The sequence below is a fragment of the Dama dama genome, chromosome 3 (assembly GCF_033118175.1).
Source record: "Dama dama isolate Ldn47 chromosome 3, ASM3311817v1, whole genome shotgun sequence".
In the NCBI taxonomy this organism is placed as follows: domain Eukaryota; kingdom Metazoa; phylum Chordata; class Mammalia; order Artiodactyla; family Cervidae; genus Dama; species Dama dama.
In genome coordinates this window covers 23,765,251-23,784,853 of record NC_083683.1, presented here as the reverse complement: position 1 = coordinate 23,784,853, position 19,603 = coordinate 23,765,251, and the positions used below count along the sequence as shown (strand labels likewise).

Sequence of the window (19,603 nt, the reverse complement as noted above, 5' to 3'; positions counted from 1 at the left end):
ACCTCTATCTAAAAGAGTGCATCTAGTTGAACTGTTTAATGAATTTGCCAAATCAGAGATATAAAAAGTAATTAGGCACCTTTCTAGTTGAGAATTTAACTAATTGATTGGGCTTTAATATGTTGTTAGGCAGTCATTAGATAAATGCAAACTAGATTATAGTGACTTTATGAAATAGACACACATGTGAAAGTGGCTTAGTCACTGCTGACTCTTTGCAACCCCATGGAATGTAGCCTGCCAGACTCCTGTCAGTGGAATTTTCCAGGCAAGAATACTGGAGTGGATTGCCATCCCCTTCTCCAGGGGATCTTTCCAACCCGGGGATCTTTCCAACCCAGGGATCGAACCTGGGTCTCCTGCATTGCAGGCATATTTTCCATCTGAGCCACCAGGGAAGCCTCATGTTTGTGAAATGAGGTACTTTTAATGAGGGTATTCTAGGAGGGGCAGTGCTTGAAAATGCCTATATACCTCATACTCCAGAGAAATCTAGATAAGAGGAGTCATTTAGACTTTTTCTTTCCTTTCAACTGTATATCTTGAGGTAATTTACCATTTCTTTCTCTTTTCCAAGGCTTGGTCTGACAGCTCAGACTGTCTTTTCTATCTGGGTGTCCCCCTGACACGTCTCTCTCCTCTGTCTTCCTAGGGTTGTACAGCCCCCGTAGGGTAATTTGCTCTTTACACTCCAACTGTGCTTCCCTCTTGCCCTTTCCAGCTTTTTGCTTGCCCCTCAGTCTTCAGTTAGAACCATCACTATCATTCTTGTTGTTATTTTTAGAATGGAAAACATCTTAACATAATTCATAGGTGCCAAAGTATGAATACATTTTATGAAAAATACGTACTACATGGCTTTGAAAGCCATTTGGATAAACTGCTCTAATAAAGCAATCGTGTGTGTGTGTGTATAAGCGTGCATACGCACATATATATATTTTTCAAACTGCTTGTGAATTACTTGTTGGTGCTCGCTTTTTGGGATGTGTCACATTTATACAATTTCTCATTATATTAGACTTTCCTTTAGGATTTAATCTACTATAAATACTGTAGATTAGTTCAGACTAACTAGACCAAATTACTCTTATTTGCAATCTTTTTTTTTAAATCAAATTGGCAATGAATGAGGTTAAGATTATTACATTTAATCCTAGTTTCCGATGACAAGAAGGCAGTGATGATCTGTAGATGTATGGTGTGTTCATTGATAGGCATTCTTGCTTTAGAGAATGTTTGTTTTTATAACTTAAGCATTTAACAAAACAAAATAGCATCCTGTGAGACAGGAGCCACAATCTAATCGATACAACTTGTAACTGCCTTCAGAGACAGCCATCGTTTTATACAGTGTCAAGAAGTGGTTATGGTTAAATGACGTATTTTAAAGTCATTAGTCTTGCTTAGTAGATGCTCCTTCATTCTTTCTGTGACTAGAATAACAGTTCAAGCCCAGAATAGAGAAGATTTTTATAAAATTTTTTTTCTCTAGCAACTTTGTTAATTTAAGTGTATACAGTGAGGCACCAGTGCTCCCAAACAATATCTAGAGTACTGATAACAAAGGAACAAAAGAGGGAATAGAGTCTTTAAACTTTGAATCCAAGTAGTAATTATGTTTAAATTAGGATGCAGGCCTAGCTTTAGCTTGGCAGTTTGGAGAAAGAAGTCTTCAGGATTGTGATGCACTGTACTATTTTACAAAAAACTTAGACATTCTTTCTGGTTATAGAAGCAACATGGACTGTTTAAAAAGAGTTAAAAAAGGAGACTGCCTTTCTCCTCTTCAAGTCTGCTCCCTAGAGCCTATTGCCACTAGGTCTGTGTTTAATCACAGTTTTAACTTTAAAAACTACTTTTTATTCTCAGATTATCATTTAGACATCTTTAGCTTTAAACTCTTAAAAAAGGGGGAAACAAGTCTGCTTATACTTTAAGCTTCCAGTAAATCACCCTCTCCCTCTAAGATTTTTCATTATACATTTTCAGTTACAGTCTTTGATTTCAAAGAAAATACTAAAAGTTTGTTTCTTGACATGTTAGTAGCATCTCAGCTCCCTAGTTTCAACTGTGAGGAATTTAGGGCAATTATCTTTCTCTTCCTGCTCCCTTTCTAATTTATTTTTTCATAAAGTATAATTGATTTACAATATTGTATTAGGTTCAGATGTTGTTCAGTTGCTAAGTTGTGTCTGACTCTGTTGTGACCCCATGGACTGTGGCCTTCCAGGCTCCTCTGTCCATGGGATTTCCCAGGGAAGAATACTAGAGTGGGTTTCCGTTTTCTTCTCCAGGGGGTATTCCCAACCCAGGGATCGAGCCTGTATCTCCTGCGTTGGCAGGTGGATTGGGGGAGCACCCAGACTCAGGTGTACAGCGTAGTGGTTCCGTGTTTCTGCATATCGTACTCCGTCCCAGGTTGTCATGAGATGATGGCTGTGACCCTCTGTCTGTGCAGTGTACCCTTGTCGTGGGGTTTGTATCCGTTAGACCCAGACCACTCGTTGGTTCTTACTCCCTGACTGTGTCCCTGTGACAACAGACTTGTTTCCTGTGTCTGCAAGTCTGTTTCTGTTTTGCATTAAGATATATTTGCATTATTTTTTAGATTCCACACATAAGTGATGTTATACTGTTTGTCTTTCTCTCTCTGATATTTCAATAAGGCAGATATTCTCTAGGTTCTTCCATTTTGCTGCAGATGGCAGACTTTCATCCTTTGTATGGCTAAGTAACATTCCAATGTGTGTGTGTGTGTGTGTGTATATATATATATATACATATATATATGTATATATATACAGAGAGAAAGATTAAGATACAGATATATATATATATATAGCAAACACCCTTTTCCAACAACACAAGAGAAGACTCTACACATGGACATCACCAGATGGTTGACACCAAAATCAGATTGATTATATTCTTTGCAGCCAAAGATGGAGAAACTCTATACAGTCAGCAAAAACAAGACCAGGAGCTGACTGTGGCTCAGATCATGAACTCTTTATTGCCAAATTCAACTGAAATTGAAAAAAGTGGAGAAAACCACTAGACCATTCAGGTGTGACCTAAATCAAATCGCTTATGACTATACAGTAGAAGTGAGAAACAAATGTAAGGGACTAGATCTGATAGACAGAGTGCCTGATGAACTATGGATGGAGGTTCGTGACGTTGTACAAGAGACAGGAATCAAGACCATCCCCAAGAAAAAGAAATGGAAAAAAGCAAAATGGCTGTCTGAGGAGGCCGTACAAATAGCTGAAAAAGAAGCAAAGTTAAAGGCAAAGGAGAACAGCAAAGATATACCCATCTGAATGCACAGTTTCAGAGAATAGCAAGGAGAGATAAGAAAGCCTTCCTCAGCAATCAATGCAAAGAAACAGAGGGAAACAAGAGAATGGGAAAGACTAGAGAACTTTTCAAGAAAATTAGAGATACCAAGGGAACATTTCATGCAATAATGGGCTCAATAAAGGACAGAAATGGTAGGGACCTAACAGAAGCAGAAGATATTAAGAAGAGGTGGCAAGAGTACACAGAAGAACTGTACAAAAAAGATCTTCATGACCCAGATAATCACAATAGTGTGATCACTCACCTAGAGCCAGACATCCTGGAATGTGACGTCAAGTGGGCCTTTGGAAGCATCACTATGAACAAAGCTAGTGGAGGTGATGAAATTCCAGTTGAACTATTTCAAATCCTGAAAGATGACGCTGTGAAAGTGCTGTATTCAATATGCCAGCAAATTTGAGAAACTCAGCAGTGGCCACAGGACTGGAAAAGGTCAGTTTTCCTTCCAATCCCAAAGAAAGGCAATGCCAAAGAATGCTCAAACTATCGCACAATTGCACTCATCTCACATGCTGGTAAAGTGATGGTTAAAGTTCTCCAAGCCAGACTTCAGCAGTATGTGAACCGTGAACTTCCAGATGTTCAAGCTGGTTTTAGAAAAGGCAGAGAAACCAGAGATCAAATTGCCAACATCTGCTGGATCATCAAATAGCAAGAGAGTTCCAGAAAAACATTTATTTCTGCTTTATTGACTATGACAAAGCTTTTGATTGTGTGGATCACAATAAACTGTGGAAAATTCTGAAAGAGATGGGAATACCAGACCACCAGACCTGCCTCTTGAGGAACCTGCATACAATGCAGGTCAGGAGGCAACAGTTAGAACTGGACATGAAACAACAGACTGGTTCTCAATAGGAAAAGGAGTACGTCAAGGCTGTATATTGTCACCCTGCTTATTTAACTTATATGCAGAGTATATCATGAGAAACGCTGGGCTGGAGGAAGCACAAGCTGGAATCAAAATTGCCAGGAGAAATATCAATAACCTCAGATATGCAGATGACACCACCCTTATGGCAGAAAGTGAAGAGGAGCTAAAAAAAGCCTCTTGATGAAGTGAAAGAGAAGAGTGAAAAAGTTGGCTTAAAGCTCAACATTCAGAAAACTAAGATCATGGCATCCGGTCCCATCACTTCATGGCAAATAGATGGGGAAACAGTGGAGACAGTGGCTGACTATTTTTCTGGGCTCCAAAATGACTGCAGATGGTGATTGCAGCCATGAAGTTAAAAGATGCTTACTCCTTGGAAGGAAAGTTATGACCAACCTAGACAGCATATTAAAAAGCATAGACATTATTTTGACAACAAAGGTCCATCTGGTCAAGGCTATGGTTTTTCCAGTGGTCATGTATGGATGTGAGAGTTGGACTATAAAACAAGCTGAGCAGAGAAGAATTGATGCTTTTGAAGTGTGGTGTTGGAAAAGACTCTTGAGAGTCCCCTGGACTGTAAGGAGATTCAACCAGTCCATCCTAAAGGAGGATCAGTCCTGGGTGTTCATTGGAAGCACTGATGTTGAAGCTGAAACTCCAATACTTTGGCCACCTGATGTGAAGAGCTGACTCATTTGAAAAGACTCTGATGCTGGGCAAGATTGAGGGCAGGAGGAGAAAGGGACGACAGAGGATGAGATGGTTGGATGGCATCACCAACTCAATGGACATGGGTTTGGGTGAACTCTGAGAGTTGGTGATGGACAGGAAGGCCTGGCGTGCTGTGGTTCATGGGGTCGCAAAGAGTCAGACATGACTGAGTGACTGAACTGACCATATATATATATAATATATATATATATATACCATGTATATAGATAGATATATAATCTCATATGTTTATCCATTCATCTGTTGATGGACACTTAAGTTGCTTCCATTTCTTGGCTGTTATAAGTAATGCTGCAATGAACATGGGAGTGCATATATCTTTTAAAATTACTATTTTTATTTTCTTTGGATATATATTCAGGAATGGGATTGCTGGATCATATAGTAGTTCCATTTTTAGTTTTTTGAGGAACCTCCATACTATTTTTCATAGTGACTGCACCCATTTACATTCTTACCAGCCATGGGAATTCTTTTACATGTAGTGTAAAAGAGTTCCTTTTTCTCCACATCCTCATCTGCGTTTGTAATTTGTGGGGTTTTTTGGTAATAGCCATTCTGGCAGATTGTGAGATGATATTTTGTTGTGGTTTTGATTTGCATTCATTCCTCTGATGATTTGCAGTGTTCAGCATATTTTCATGTGCCACTTGGCCATCTGTATGTCTTTTTTGGAAAAATGTCTATTCAGGTCTTCTGTTCAGTGTACAACTGGGTGGTATTATTGTTTGTGGTATTGAGTTGTATGAGCTTTTTAACCCCGTATTGATCACATCATTTACAACTAATTTCTCCATTCTGTAGGTTGTCTTTTCCTTTTGTCAATGGTTTCCTTTTCTGTGCATAAAGCTTTTTAAATTTAATTAGGTCCCATTTGTTTATTTTTGCTTCTATTTCCTTTGCCTTGGGAGACAGATCCAAAAAATATTGCTGTGATTTATGTCAAAGAGTATTCTGCCTATGCTTTCTTCTTGGAGTTTTATGGTTTTTGGTCTAACATCAGGATCTTTAATCCACTTTTGGGTTTTGTTTTTCTTTTTTGTATATAGTGTAAGGAAATATTCTGATTTTATTCTCTTACATGTAGCTGTCTAGTTTTCCCAGCCCCAGTTATTGAAGGGATTGTCTTCTCCCTGTTGTATGTTCTTGCCTCCTTTGTTGTGTTAATAACTTCAGTTGCGTGGGTTTGTTTATAGGCTCCCTACTCTGTTCTGTTGACTTATGTGTTTGTTTTTGTGGCAGTACCATGCTGTTCTGATTACTGTAGCTTTTTAGTGTAGTCTGAAGTCAGGGCGCATGATACCTTCAGCTTTGGTCTTCTTTCTCAAAATTGTTTTAGCTTTATATATAGAGTGATTTTGTTTTTACATAAAATAATTATATTGAGTAGACCTGAAAACTGAAAAGCAAAAATTTGGATTTATTCATTCTATAAATATTGATTCTTTAATATTGAATACCCCAGGGCTCTGTACTCTGTCCTCTTTTCTGCCTACACTGATTCCCAAGGAGATCTCACAAGTCTCATAGTTCTGAATTCCATCTGTATGCTGACTCTCAGTTTACATTTCTACCCTGACTTCTCCTTAACCTCACAGTCATAGGTCTAACTATATCCAGTTGATATCTCTATTCAGATGTCTGACTAGTGTCTCACAGTAAATATACCCAAAAGGAACTGTGATATTCGGCCCTTTCATCTTCAGGTCTTCCTGTGATGTACTCAGCATATGTTAGTGGCAGTTTCATTCTTCTCGTTGCTCAGGACACAGACCATCTAAGTCTTACTCCCCTACACATACTTCTGTCTCCTCATTAAAGTCACATCCTACATCTGTTCATTAACAGATCCTTTTGACTCCATATTCAAAATATTTAAATAATTTAACACTGTTTGTCACATTTCTCACTGCTATTCTGGCACACGCCTGCATTTAGTGGTGGTCTTCCAGTTTCTAACGTTTTCTCAGCCAGTAGCCAGAGTAATCCTGCATAAGTCAGATTCTGTTACTTCTGTGCTCTCTGTTCAGCACATAACTTCCCATCTCATTCAGAGTGTAGGTAAGCCAGAGTCCTTCTGTCTTATGAGGCTTGGTGATTTGGGACATAGTTATCTTTCTGTTCTTATTACTCCTTGCTCTTTTCCTTATTCCACTTGCCATGTTAGTCTTCTTGCTGTTCTTTATCTTATTTTTTAAATATTTTATCTTTATTCTGTACTCTCACCTTTTGCGTTAAGTACCATTTGTATTGTTTTGGGTGTGTGCATATAAACTACATAATGTGAATTTTGCTTTGTTAGTCAATTCAAAAACCTTTTTCTATTTTTTTTAATCGGGCCATGCTGCACGGCATGTGGGATCTTATTCCCCAACCAGGTATCAAACTCACACCCACTACATTGGAAGCACAGAGTCTTAATTTGCTGCTCTTTAAACATGCCTCTTGCTCCTGCCTTGGGATCTTTGTGTTTGCTGTTTCCTCTTCTGCCTGGAAGGGTTTTCTGGATACTTGAGCAGCTCACCCCCTCATGTTACTGAGGTCTTGACTCAGATTCATTCTTATCTAAAATTCTCCCTGTTACTGTACATGTCATATAATTGCTCCCTTCCTATTTTTTCTTCTCCACACTGATTAGTATCTAATGTACAATTTATTTTAATTATTAGTTGTTAAAAACTCTTGTCAGGCCAGGTTCATTGTGGAGAACAAATCACTACAGGTACCTAAAGCAAAAGGAAAACTAGTAAGGGGAATTAGATTCTTAAAATGTATTGGAAAAACTGTAGGTGTGGAGCTTGAAAGACTGTTATCAGCTTTCACTGCTGCTGCTGATACGGCTTTCAGGTAGTGCCAACATAGGGAGCTGGCGGGGGAGCATTCGGTGATTACTGTAAAACCTCTTATCTGTCACAGTCCAGGTCTGCTGCATTCAGAAGGATGGCTTTGTTCTGTCTCTCTTCTGCCTTCCAAATGCTGCGTAAATGCATTGCATTTGCGGAATGTAAATCACATACAGAATTCTGGGATCAAAGATTTGTAAAATAGAATTCTCATCCTTTTAACTTTTGTGAAAGAGGAGATACAGAGGAACACACGGAGGGTGGTGAGGATGAACAGTGAGATAGATATATCTATGTCTGTGTGGATAAGATATGAATACACGCATGCTTAAGTCTATTGGTCAGGGTTCTCCGGAGAAACAGAACCAATTAGATAAACGTATATACAGAAAGAAAGAAGGGAAGAAAGAGATGGGTTTATTTTAAGGAATTGGCTCACGTGATTATGGGGGCTGGCAAGCCTGAAATTGCAGGGCAGGCTGCAAAGTCCTTGGGTGACGTTCACTCTCCTTGATATCCTCTAAGTTAAATATTGATATAAAGTTAAGAGAAATTAACTACTGTGATGCAAATTCAGTGTATCTTATGTTATATGATAAGAAGAGAGAAGAAACCAATTATTTGATGAGTATACACAGCATATATAACACACGGTATACAACCTTCATAATAAAATAAGGGAAAAATACTCGTAACAGTTATAATTCTCATTTCCATAACTGGTAATGTAGTGGTATCTGAGATTTATAAATTCCTTCTTCCACTACCCTTTTTGTATTCTTTTGCCTTCAGCATGCACCTCAGATAGCCATAGTTCTTTGCTGGTAGAGTGACCCAAACTTCTGTTTCTGAAGGGTTTGAGTCAGTAGCAGTCCTGCCTAGGTTGGGCTATTGAAGTTTTCTGTTGAATTTAATCATAAGACATGGTAGTACTAAGAGATGCCCTTAGGGATTTCCAATAACCGGGCATACTCTTCTTACCACCACCATTGTGGCATTACAGTCCCATTTCTCCTTGATAATTAGAGTCAATTACCCGGGCCAGCATAGTAAGTTCCTCCTTTGCCTACTGATTCAGAAGCACGGGAGGCTTAAAGTGGCCAGGTGGCAGGCTTAACTTCCAGTTCAGTGGAAGTATTCCATCCTTTGGGACTAAGACCTCTAGACCAGCAGAGCAAAGGTTGTGGGAAGAGGAAACAGAAACATTTTACTAGTGAGTGGTGTTGGGAAAGCTTGACAGCTGCGTGTAAATCAATGAAGTTAGAACACATCCTCACACCATACATGAAAATAAACTCAAAATGACTCGAAGACTTCATTGTAAGACACGACACCATTAAACTCCTAGAAGAGGATACAGACAAAACCTACTCTGAGATAAATTTTACCATTGTTTTTTTAGGTCAGTCTCCCAAGACTGTAGAAATAAAAGCAAAAATAAACAACTGCAGTCTAATCAAATTTGTAAGCTTTTGCACAGCAAAGGAAACCATAAATAAAGTGAAAAGACAACATAGGGACTAGGGAAAATATTTGTGAACAATTCGACCAAAATAGGTCTAGTTTCTAAAGTATATGAACAGCTGATAACAACTCAGTAACAGAAAACTGACCCAAACAAAAGATGAGAAGACCTAAATAGACGTTTCTCCAAAGAAGGCATACAGATGGCCAGCAGGCACTGAAAAAATGCTCAGCATCACTGAGTATGAGAAATGCAAATCAAAACTACAATGAGGTGCCACCCCACGCTGGTCAGATTGATCATCATTAAAAAAGTCTACAAATAACAAATGCTGGAGAGGAGGTGGAGAAAAGGGAACCCACCTACACCGTTGATGAGAATGTAAGTTGCTGTAGCCACTATGGAAGACAGTATGGCGGTTCCTCAGAAAACTAAAAATAGAGTTACCGTATGATCCAGGAATCCTACTCCTGGGTAGGTATATGTCTGGAGAAAACTCTAATTGCATTTCACAGTAGCCAAGTCATGGAAGCAACCTACATGTCCATCTGCTGATGAGTGGGTAAAGATGTGGTATATACACACAGTGGAACACTGCTTAGCTATAAAAAAGAATGAAAAAAAAAAAAAAAGAATGAAATAATGCCATTTGCAGCCTCATGGATAGGCCTAAAGCTTATCATGCTAAGTGAAGTCAGAAAAAGAAATAACACATGATACCACCTGTATGTGAAATCTAAAATAGGGCATGAACTTACTTAGAAAACAGAAACAGACTCACAGATACAGAAGACAAACCTACGGTTACTAAAGGGGGGAGGGGTGTGGGGGCAGATAAATGAGGCGCTCGCACTTAGCAGATTCAACCTACTGTGTACAAAATGTATGAACAGCAGGGTCCTACTGTATAGCAGAAGGAAGTGTATTCAGCGTCCTCTAATAAACCATAACAGAAGAGAGTATGTGTGTATGTGTGTGTGGGGGGGTATTATATGTTTATATCTGAATCTTTGCTGTACATCAGAAGCTAGCATAACATTGTGATAATGATAAAATAAAAATTTTTGCTTGTGGGCCAATAAATGGTGTCACTTCTGTTTCCTTCTCTGATTCTTGGACCTGTGAATCTTGGCCATGCAAGAAGCAGCACCGTATTTTGGATGTTCATAGCACATAGAACTTTTTGGGGATCTTTGCCCAGGCGTGCAGGATATTGCCACCTGGCTGGTGTTCTGGCTGAGGCTTCAAAAGGTCATGCCACTGTTCTATCAAACCAGCTGTTTCAGGATGATACAGATTATAGTAAGACCAGTGAATTCCCTAGGCCATTGCCACACTTTTTCTTTTTTGTTTTTTGCTGTGAAATGAGTTCCTTGGTCAGCAGCAGGCTTTGTAGAATAATGGGAGAAAGTAGATAAGGCATTCTGTAAGTCTGTGGATAGTTTTGGCAGAAGCATTTTGTGCAGGAAAGGCAAATCTGTATACAGAGTAAGTATCTGTTTCAGCTAGAATAAAGCACTGCCCCTTCCATGATAGTGTGTTAATTGATAAGTCTTGTCTGACTCTTTGTAACCACATGGACTGTAGCTCTCCAGGCTCCGGCTCCTCTGTCTGTAGAATTCTCCAGGCAAGAACACTGGAGTGGGTTGCCATTCCCTTCTCCAGGGGATCCTCCTGACCCAGGGATGAACCTGGGTCTCCCCCACTGCAAGCAGGTTCTTTGCCGTCTGCGCCACCGCGGGAGCCAGAAGTCCAGTAATCAGCGTGTCGCAGGTAGCTGGCTGATCACCCCGGGGAATAGTGCCACACTGGGGCTCAGTGTAGGTTTCTGTTGCAGGCAGATTTGGCGCTCAACAGTGGCAGTAGCCGACTGGCCTTGGTGAGTGGAGGTTCATGCTGCTGAACCCATGCATGACCTTCATCCCTACCACCGCGGCAGCTTTGTGAGCCCACTGGACACTGATGGGGTTGGCTGGGGAAAGATGCTGACTCGTATCCACAGGATGGTCATCCTGTATTTATATTTCAGTGCAGCCTTTTACACTTGCAAAAACAAGAAAATGATTTGCAACTCCAAGAAATGACTAGAAATCTACCTATTTTTTGGTTTTTAATTTTGTTAATTGTTTTAAGAAAGAATTATTAGAGACTTCTGGATATATATAATTATTATAGGAGTTCATCTTGGAGGCTTTGTTGAAAAGCTCAAAGGAAAAGACTTGTGAAGACATAATTCTAAGACTTAAAAATAAGTATAAAAATAATAGATATTCATTGTAAAAATGAAAAATTCAGAAGCACAAAGTTTTTTATATATTATGTTCGCTCATTAAATTGTCCTCTCCTAAATTGTTTCAGTTTACATTCTATTCACAAAAGTGTTTGAGAACATCTGTTTTCCCACATTTGTGCCAACATTGGATGGTAGCACACTTAGTTTTTGCCAGTGTAATAATGAAAAAGAATCTAATTTTATTTCCTCAGTTATAAGTAGGTTTAAGCATATTTTCAAATTTTGAACAGTCTCATATCTTTAACCTGGCTCTTGGTTTTCCTCTTCACTTGGAATATTGTTATTCATTTTTTTTCTGAACTTTTACCATTCTTCAAGGCCCATGTCAAAATCTGTTTCTCCATTATTGAATTTTCCTGATAAGCTCAGCCTAAAATGGTATCTCCATCCTTGTATACTTGATGTTTTATTTTCCACTTATCACACAGCTTTATACCAGAACTAATGTGTATGATTTTCTTCTTCTAGGATTTCCAAGTTTACAGGATGGCTAAACATTAATGGAAAGAGAAGTGTAAACCTGTCTTCTTTCACTATGGAGGCAAGTTTGGCAGATGGAGAACCTGACCGAACTTTGGTGAGTGATTCAAATACAGCATAATAAGGGACTGCCATCTATATTGGGAAGTGTTTGATTTAAGCCGTCATTTTATTTTTCAAATGTATTTAAAACGAACTTCCAAAAAAGTTGATATAAAAATTATAGGTAGTTTAAAGCTTGTTGAAGCATAACCCAGTTTTCTGCCATTTCCACCCTATCTCCTACCTCTTTTTCCTTGCTTTCCTGGCCATATAGTAAGACATATTGATACAGTAGTTTGTGTTTGTGTTTTCCTCAAGAAAACCTCTTATTGAAATCAAGAGGTTATTCACAACTGAGGAAATTAAATGCCTGGCAATCTTAAATTGTGCAACTGTGAACAGAATGAAAGAATTAAGATATAATCATTAATATATGTTGCCATACATACTCTTTTTATAGAAGTATGAAGATTTAATAAGTATTGCTGCCTGTGATTGAATTGTATTCTGAAATTAAAACACTTAGGTATGGGTGGTGGTTATAAGTGTACCTTCTCCAGTAAGTAAAAAAATAAAAATAAAAATTAACTGGTGGGGTAAATTAAATGATGCCTTGTCACGCATAGAAACATTTTGCTCAAGGATCATTTCATTTTCATTTTTCTTGTTGCAGTTTTAAAGATGCCATTAAATATTGTTTTACAGACTCTTTATTAGGAATGTTTGTACTACCGAAAGTAAATGTGCCGGCTGTAGCCAGCTGTGTAAAGTGTAGCCAGCTGACGGCTCTGTGGCTTGTTAGGTGGTAGATTCTTTGATAGTTACAATATTGAAATAATGCACATGCCAGCTTTTCTTTCATACTGCTGTGAAGTTGAAAGTCACTACTAAATTGAGATGATTGTGAATTTTAATTTAGTGAATGTTCTTTGTTCAGGCTCCAGTGTAGGATCAGTAATGATTGATAGCAAAATGCAGTTCTGCTTACTTGCGTTAACTTGGTCCCACCCTCTCCTGAATTTCTGGTTCAAACTTGTTTCTTTAATGGTCAGAAAAAGTTAAACTTTAAAATGATAGCTTGTTAATAGAGAATAAAATGGACATGGACGGAACTTGGTTTATGAGGAAGGTTATTGTAACGCCAATTTTAAATGGAAAACCAATGGTAGGTTATTTTGTTTTCACTATATCTTCAAAAAAAAAAAAAAGATGAAAGCCTTTCTTGGAACATACTATTTACTTTACCATAAATATTTTCTTATGTAAAGACTTATGTCTTATGTAATGGACTTCCTGAAGGTTTACTTTTGGCTAAAATATTTTAAATTTTTTGGTTATAAGTATCAGTAATAGCAATTGCTGTTTTCTGGGTATACACTTTTTCAGACTGTCTTCACAACAGCCATTAAAGGTAGATATTTGCTTATCCTCACTTTTAAAGAGGGAAATAGGCTCAGGGAGGTTAATGATCTTCTCTAAAAGCTACAGCTTAAATGATGCAACTGAGGTCTGTCCCTAAATACTTTCCTTTGCCTCTAATATGTTGATTACATCATACCTGTCTTTCTGGATAGAATTGCTTAAAATTTATTGTTATCTTTTTGAACTCAGTGTCTAAGTAAATAATATTAAATTCTATACCAGAATGTCTGCACTGTACTGCTAAAGTTTAATTCATTTTTTATTCTTAATTCTATTGATATTGAGAGGTTAGAGGAAGTTACTTAAAACTCAGTGAGATCAGTTTTCTTCTTCATTGTTTCTTCGGTGAAATATTGTAGCTTATTTTAGAAACAGTAATACCACTGATTTCAGTGTGAACTACTGAAATTTTCTCTATTTGAAACTAATCTTGAGGTCCACCTTTGAGTTATCTATTAATGAAATACCACCTTTGAACTGCATGGCCTCAGCTAGTCAGTTTAGATCTGAGAGAGGTGGGCAGGAACATGGGCTTTGCAGATGTCTAGCTGTGTGTTAAAATCTGAGCTCTAGAACTTAGCTACGTGCTCAGGGTTTCCAGCTTTCCTCAGGTTTTAAATACAGATTAGTAGTAATATCTACTTAATATTTACTTGAGTTTTAATTGACATAATATATCTATAAAATGCCTTTTTACACATCTGTGCACATTTTATAAATATCCAGTAAACAAAAGCTAGTATGGCTATTGTTAACATAACTATTAATATTCAGCCTTTTCTCCAAAAAGATAAATAATTAGAGGCAGAACAGGCAACAAAACCCATTTCTAAAAGTCCCAGGCTGTTGAGTAATTTTGGATTTGCACTTTCTCTGAATCTCATTTTTACCATCTAAAATATTGAGGCAACTATTCTACTTCAGTGAAAAATACATAAACAAGAATACTCATCCTGCCTACCTGGGAGGGACAGTGTGATCTAGTGAAACCAGAAAGTTCTTTGAAAATATAAAGCAACATGTCAGTATGTGGTGGCAGTGTTGTATAAAACCTAATTGTGTGCACTAGTTTTTAACATAGTATTAGTTAGCTTCTTTTGAGTGCAGTCTTTGTGCAAAGTGCTGTGGCCAGTGAAGGGGATGTTAAGAGATATAAAATGTAGTCTGTCTGAATTATGTTTGTTTTGAGAAGACTAGATACAGGGATGGATAGATAAGGCAGTAATAAGCATTTTTGAAGTGTCAAATGAGGGACATAAGGCGTAGTTATACAAGTTGTGAAAATTGGGTGGTTGCCGTACACTGGGGTAGTTAGAAAAGGTTTCTTAAGAGAACACAAACTATGAATAGGGTATAGGGGTCACGGGATTGAAAACGAGGAAGGAGAGCATTCTAGGAAGGGAGGATGGCAAGAGGCAAGGCTAAAAGCTGAATTAATTGCACAGGGTTTATTCAGGGGGAAACGCATAGAAAAATTGGAAGGTAATATTGTTTATTCCTTGAAAGGAAAGTTATGACCAACCTAGACAGTATATTAAAAAGCAGAGACATTACTTTGTCAACAAAGATCTGTCTAGTCAAGGCTATGGTTTTTCCAGCAGTCATGTATGGATGTGAGAGTTGGACTACAAAGAAAGCTGAGCACTGAAGAATTGATGCTTTTGAACTGTGGTGTTGGAGGAGACTCTTGAGAGTCCCTTGGACTGCAAGGAGTTCAAACCAGTCCATCCTAAAGGAGATCAGTCCTGGGTGTTCATTGGAAGGACTGATCCTGAAGCTGAAACTCCAATACTTTGACCACCTGATGCGAAGAACTGACTCATTTGAAAAGACCCTGATGCTGGGAAGGATTGAGGGCAGGAGGAGAAGGGGACAACAGAGGATGAGATGGTTGGATGGCATCACCAACTCAATAGACCTGGGTTTGGGTAAACTCCAGGAGTTGGTGATGGACAGGGAGGTCTGGCATGCTGCAGTTCATGGGGTCGCAAAGAGTCAGACACGACTGAGCGACTGAACTGAACTGAATGTTGTTTACAAGAATAATGATCAGTGTGGCAGATAGAGACCAAACTTTGAGTGTCTTTGAGTGTCAGACCAGGGATTTTGAACTTGATTCTATAGACAGTGGTATGTCACTGAATAGTTTTATGAAGGTGGACAGGATGAATCTGGAAGCAGGATATGAGATGATTTAGAAGAGTGAGAGATACAGATACTGACTGAGACGACTTGTAGTCTTGGTGGAGGTGGTGAAAGCTGGGACTCAGTTGACTTTAGTGTCCACTTACTCAATTTTCTTCTTCTACATAAGATTATGCTTCCTATTTTTAAAACATTCATTTGCTTATTTATTGTTTATAGTTATGTTTTTGTGGTAGTGTTGTATGTCTTAAGTAGTAAATACTAAAAAATATGAATTGCATCTTTATACTAAATATACTTCAGAACACGTTTACATTTAATATGTGTATTAAAATATTTTGTAAAAGTGCAGAACTCATAACACTTTGGAAATTAACCACTGAGAAATCCTTTAAGTGCAGGGGTCAAATATTTATTAATAGATTGAGGTAAACCAAATAAGTGAAGAAGATTAAAAAAAATTCCTTACATTAAGGAAAGTCCTGTCTTTTAAATGTCTTGTATACTATGCTATTACCAGAGGAAACTATGTTATAAAGTCTCTTAAAGGTCAAGATCTTTTGTTGTATTAAAAAGTGATTATATAAACAACTTTTTAGAAGAGAATAAAATTTTAAAAACATGTAGAAATCTTTGTAGTATTATTAGTTAGTTAGTTCAGTTGCTCAGTCGTGTCCGACTCTTTGCGACCCCATGAACCGCAGCATGCCAGGCCTCCCTGTCCATCATCAACTCCTGGAGTTTACTCAAACTCATGTCCATCGAGTTGGTGATGCCATCCAACCATCTCATCCTCTGTTGTCCCCTTCTCCTCCTGCCCCCAATCCCTCCCAGCATCAGGGTCTTTTCCAGTGAGTCAGCTCTTTGCATGAGATGGCCAAAGTATTGGAGCTTGTAGTGTTACTAGGGACTCTCAATTGAGAAACTTAAGATTCTAACTAAATTGGACACTTTGAGTCATATGCTTTCTGAAGTGGAAAGAACTGCGAAGATGATTTAGCTCAGTAATTCTTAGACTGTAGTAAATGAGTAAGTATCTTCTTGAGGGGCCTACAGGTGACCTAGCTTCCTGAAACTTTGAGTTTTATATTTACTAGATGAATTTTTACCGATGACTGTGATTTAGTGCTCATAAAGTAAAATTGGTATTTTATTAGCGTTTACCGAGTCCTTTAAATCATATTCTAAGAAGTATAGCTACTATATATATGGAACATTTGATGACAACATACAGCTTGTGTATGTGGCATGTAAATCAAGGAAACTGCCAATTTTTGATAACATTAAGTATTATTTTTGAGCAGGTCACATATTTTAAATGTTGTTATTTTTATTCTCTTGTTTAAATATAGTTGACTCTTGAATGCTTGGAGGTGGGTTGGGATAGAGCTTCCGACACTTGATATGGAACCATGGTCCTTTGGTGTCTGCAATTCAGCAAACCACTCATCTGTAGCACTGTGGTACTTACTGCTGAAAAAAGTCTGCCTATAAGTTGAGCTGTGTAGTTCACACCCACATGTTCAAGGGTCAGCTGTACCATTAATTTAGCTTTTTCATTACTGTTATTGCTTTAGTATATTGTATGTTTTTGTTTGGGGGTTTCCCTGGTATCTCAGATGGTAAAGAATCTGGCTGCAATGAGGGAGACCTGGGTTTGATCCCTGGATTGGAAAGATCTCCTGGATTTATAAGGACAGTATTTTTGGTGCACAGTTTCTCAGTAACTGACCTTTAAGACATTTATGCATTCAAGTCTGATGATAAATTATACACATGTTGATTAATAATCCTCGTAAAGTATTCTTGTACAATGGCACTTGGTTGTTATTAGATCCCCCTTCTCACCCCAAAGTGGAAATGGAGGGAGAAAGGCTGTGAAGTTTCTTGTCTATAATAAATGGGTCACCAAATTTGGTACATATGCTCATCTAATATTTGAATGTGCTTTGAGACGTGCCTGGTAAGTGTTCGGCTAATGCTTATGTACTTCACGATTGCCTCATAGAGGCCTTTTCTTTTCATCTTTAACAAAGATTATGCTATCAGCAGAGCCTTTTGCAAACCTCTGAGTCCTGTGGCTACTTTTCCCCCTTAGTCTTTGTGGGAAACTTTTAGGAATCAGTTAGTCTAACAGTCTGTCTAACGTAAGGATTCTGTACACAGTATCCCCTGACAGGAGGTCATCGGGCCTTGACATGCACTCATGTAGTTATAGGAAGCTCTGTTTCTCAAAAGGTAGCTCAAGTCATTGTGCTAGTTTCCTTGTTGCTACAAGTTACCACAAATTTAGTCTTAAAACAGCAGTAACTGATTATCTTAGAGTTCTGGATATTAGAAGTCTAAAAAGATGTTGTGTTCGAACGTTCTGGAGGCTTTAAGGGGACTGTCCGTTTCTTTTTGTCGATATCTGGAGGTAGCAGTCTTCATTGACTCGCGGCTTCTTTCTCCTGTTCAGCCTCTGGCCTTTGTTGTCACGTCTCCTGCCACACTCACCTTCTTGTCTCCTTCTTGTCAGGACCCTTGGGGTTACTTTGGGTCCACTCAGGTAATCCAGGATAACTGCTCTATCTCAAGATTCTTAACTTAATCACATCTGCAGAGTCCTTTGCCTCATGTAAAGTAACATTCACAGATCCTAAGGCTTCTAAACATTCACAAATTCTACTATCTTTTTTTGGTGTCTTTTTTTTTTTTTGGCAGCTCAGCTTGTGGGATTTTAGTTTCCTGACCAGGGATTGAGCCCTTAGCAGTGCGAGCACGCAGTCCTAACCATTGGATTGCCAGGGAATTCCCGGGATGTGGACGTTTTTGGGAGGCCATTATTCTGCCTACCACTGTCATCGTACTAACCTCTGGTGCATCCCAGCCTAATGATGTGGGTCCTATTGCTAATAATCCGAAATCAGGTAGTCTGGTGGGGCATCTCACCTAAGGAATTGCCAGTTAGACTAAGGTCCTGAATTAGGTAAATTCTTAGGTGGCAGAGATCTTCTTATGTAAAATAATAAAATAACTAGAAATTTTAGTCAGCAATTTATTACCTACATACTCATTGTCTTTTATATTAAAATAGTTTCATCTTCCTAATAACCAGTTGCTAACTGTAACAGTTAAATTGCACATACAAGAATGAGACCTTCCTTGCGGTCTCTATTATGTGTTTTGAGTGCACGCGTGTACTTGCCTGTGCTGGGTCTTCCTGGCCGCGTGAGGGCTTTCTGTCCTTGTGGCGTTTGGGGCCGCTCTCTGGCTGCGGCGGAGCTTCTCTCGTTGCAGAGCACGGGCTCCAGGGCGCGTGGGCTTCCGTAACTGTGGTCCATGGGCTTAGCTGCCCCACGGCATGTGGGATCTTCTCGGACCAGGTGCCCTGCACCAGCAGGCGGATTCTTCACCACTGGGCCAGTAGGGAGCGCCCTCAAACATGCTTAAAAAATAAGAGAAACTAGTACAATGAATCCTAATGTGCCCATCACTAATCCTCAGCATTATTAGTTCAGGTCAGTCTTGTTCATGTATACCCCTGCCTTCCCACCTCATTTTTTTTTTTTTTTCCGAGAAAATCCCATATGTATCATTTTATTCATAAGTATTTCAGTATAATCTCTAAAATATAAAGACTTTTCTTAAAAACTTTAACCATAAATACCATTCTTACTCTAAAAAAAGTACTTCTTTAATATCAAATATTTAGTTATTGCTTAAATTTAGTTTTGTTGTCATTATACTGGGCTTGGTTGATAAGTCACTTTGTCTTTTTTAATCTTTTAAGTTTCTCCTGCATCTGTTTTTGATTCTTCCTTTTCAGTTTTAATGTTTGTTTTCAGTTTATTGAAGAAATAAGGTAATTCATCCTGTAGGCTTCCCACAATCTGGATTTTCCCCCATGGTCATTGTTTGATGTGTTCTTCAGTTACTTATTTCTTGCAAATTGGTCA

General features: G+C 38.4%; 1 protein-coding gene across 4 annotated transcripts in view; it reads left to right on the top strand.

Annotated features, from left to right (window-relative positions):
* Positions 1-19,603, top strand: part of OSBPL8 (oxysterol binding protein like 8) — a 163,538-nt gene that overhangs the window by 49,679 nt on the left and 94,256 nt on the right. For 3 of the 4 annotated variants that reach the window (XM_061124868.1, XM_061124896.1, XM_061124876.1), the window contains one exon: positions 12,045-12,153. In XM_061124868.1, coding sequence (XP_060980851.1) covers positions 12,112-12,153 — 42 coding nt within the window. In that variant the 5' untranslated portion in view covers positions 12,045-12,111. Of the gene's footprint in view, positions 1-12,044; positions 12,154-19,603 lie in introns of those variants that run through there. The other variant, XM_061124886.1, reaches the window with a different exon arrangement.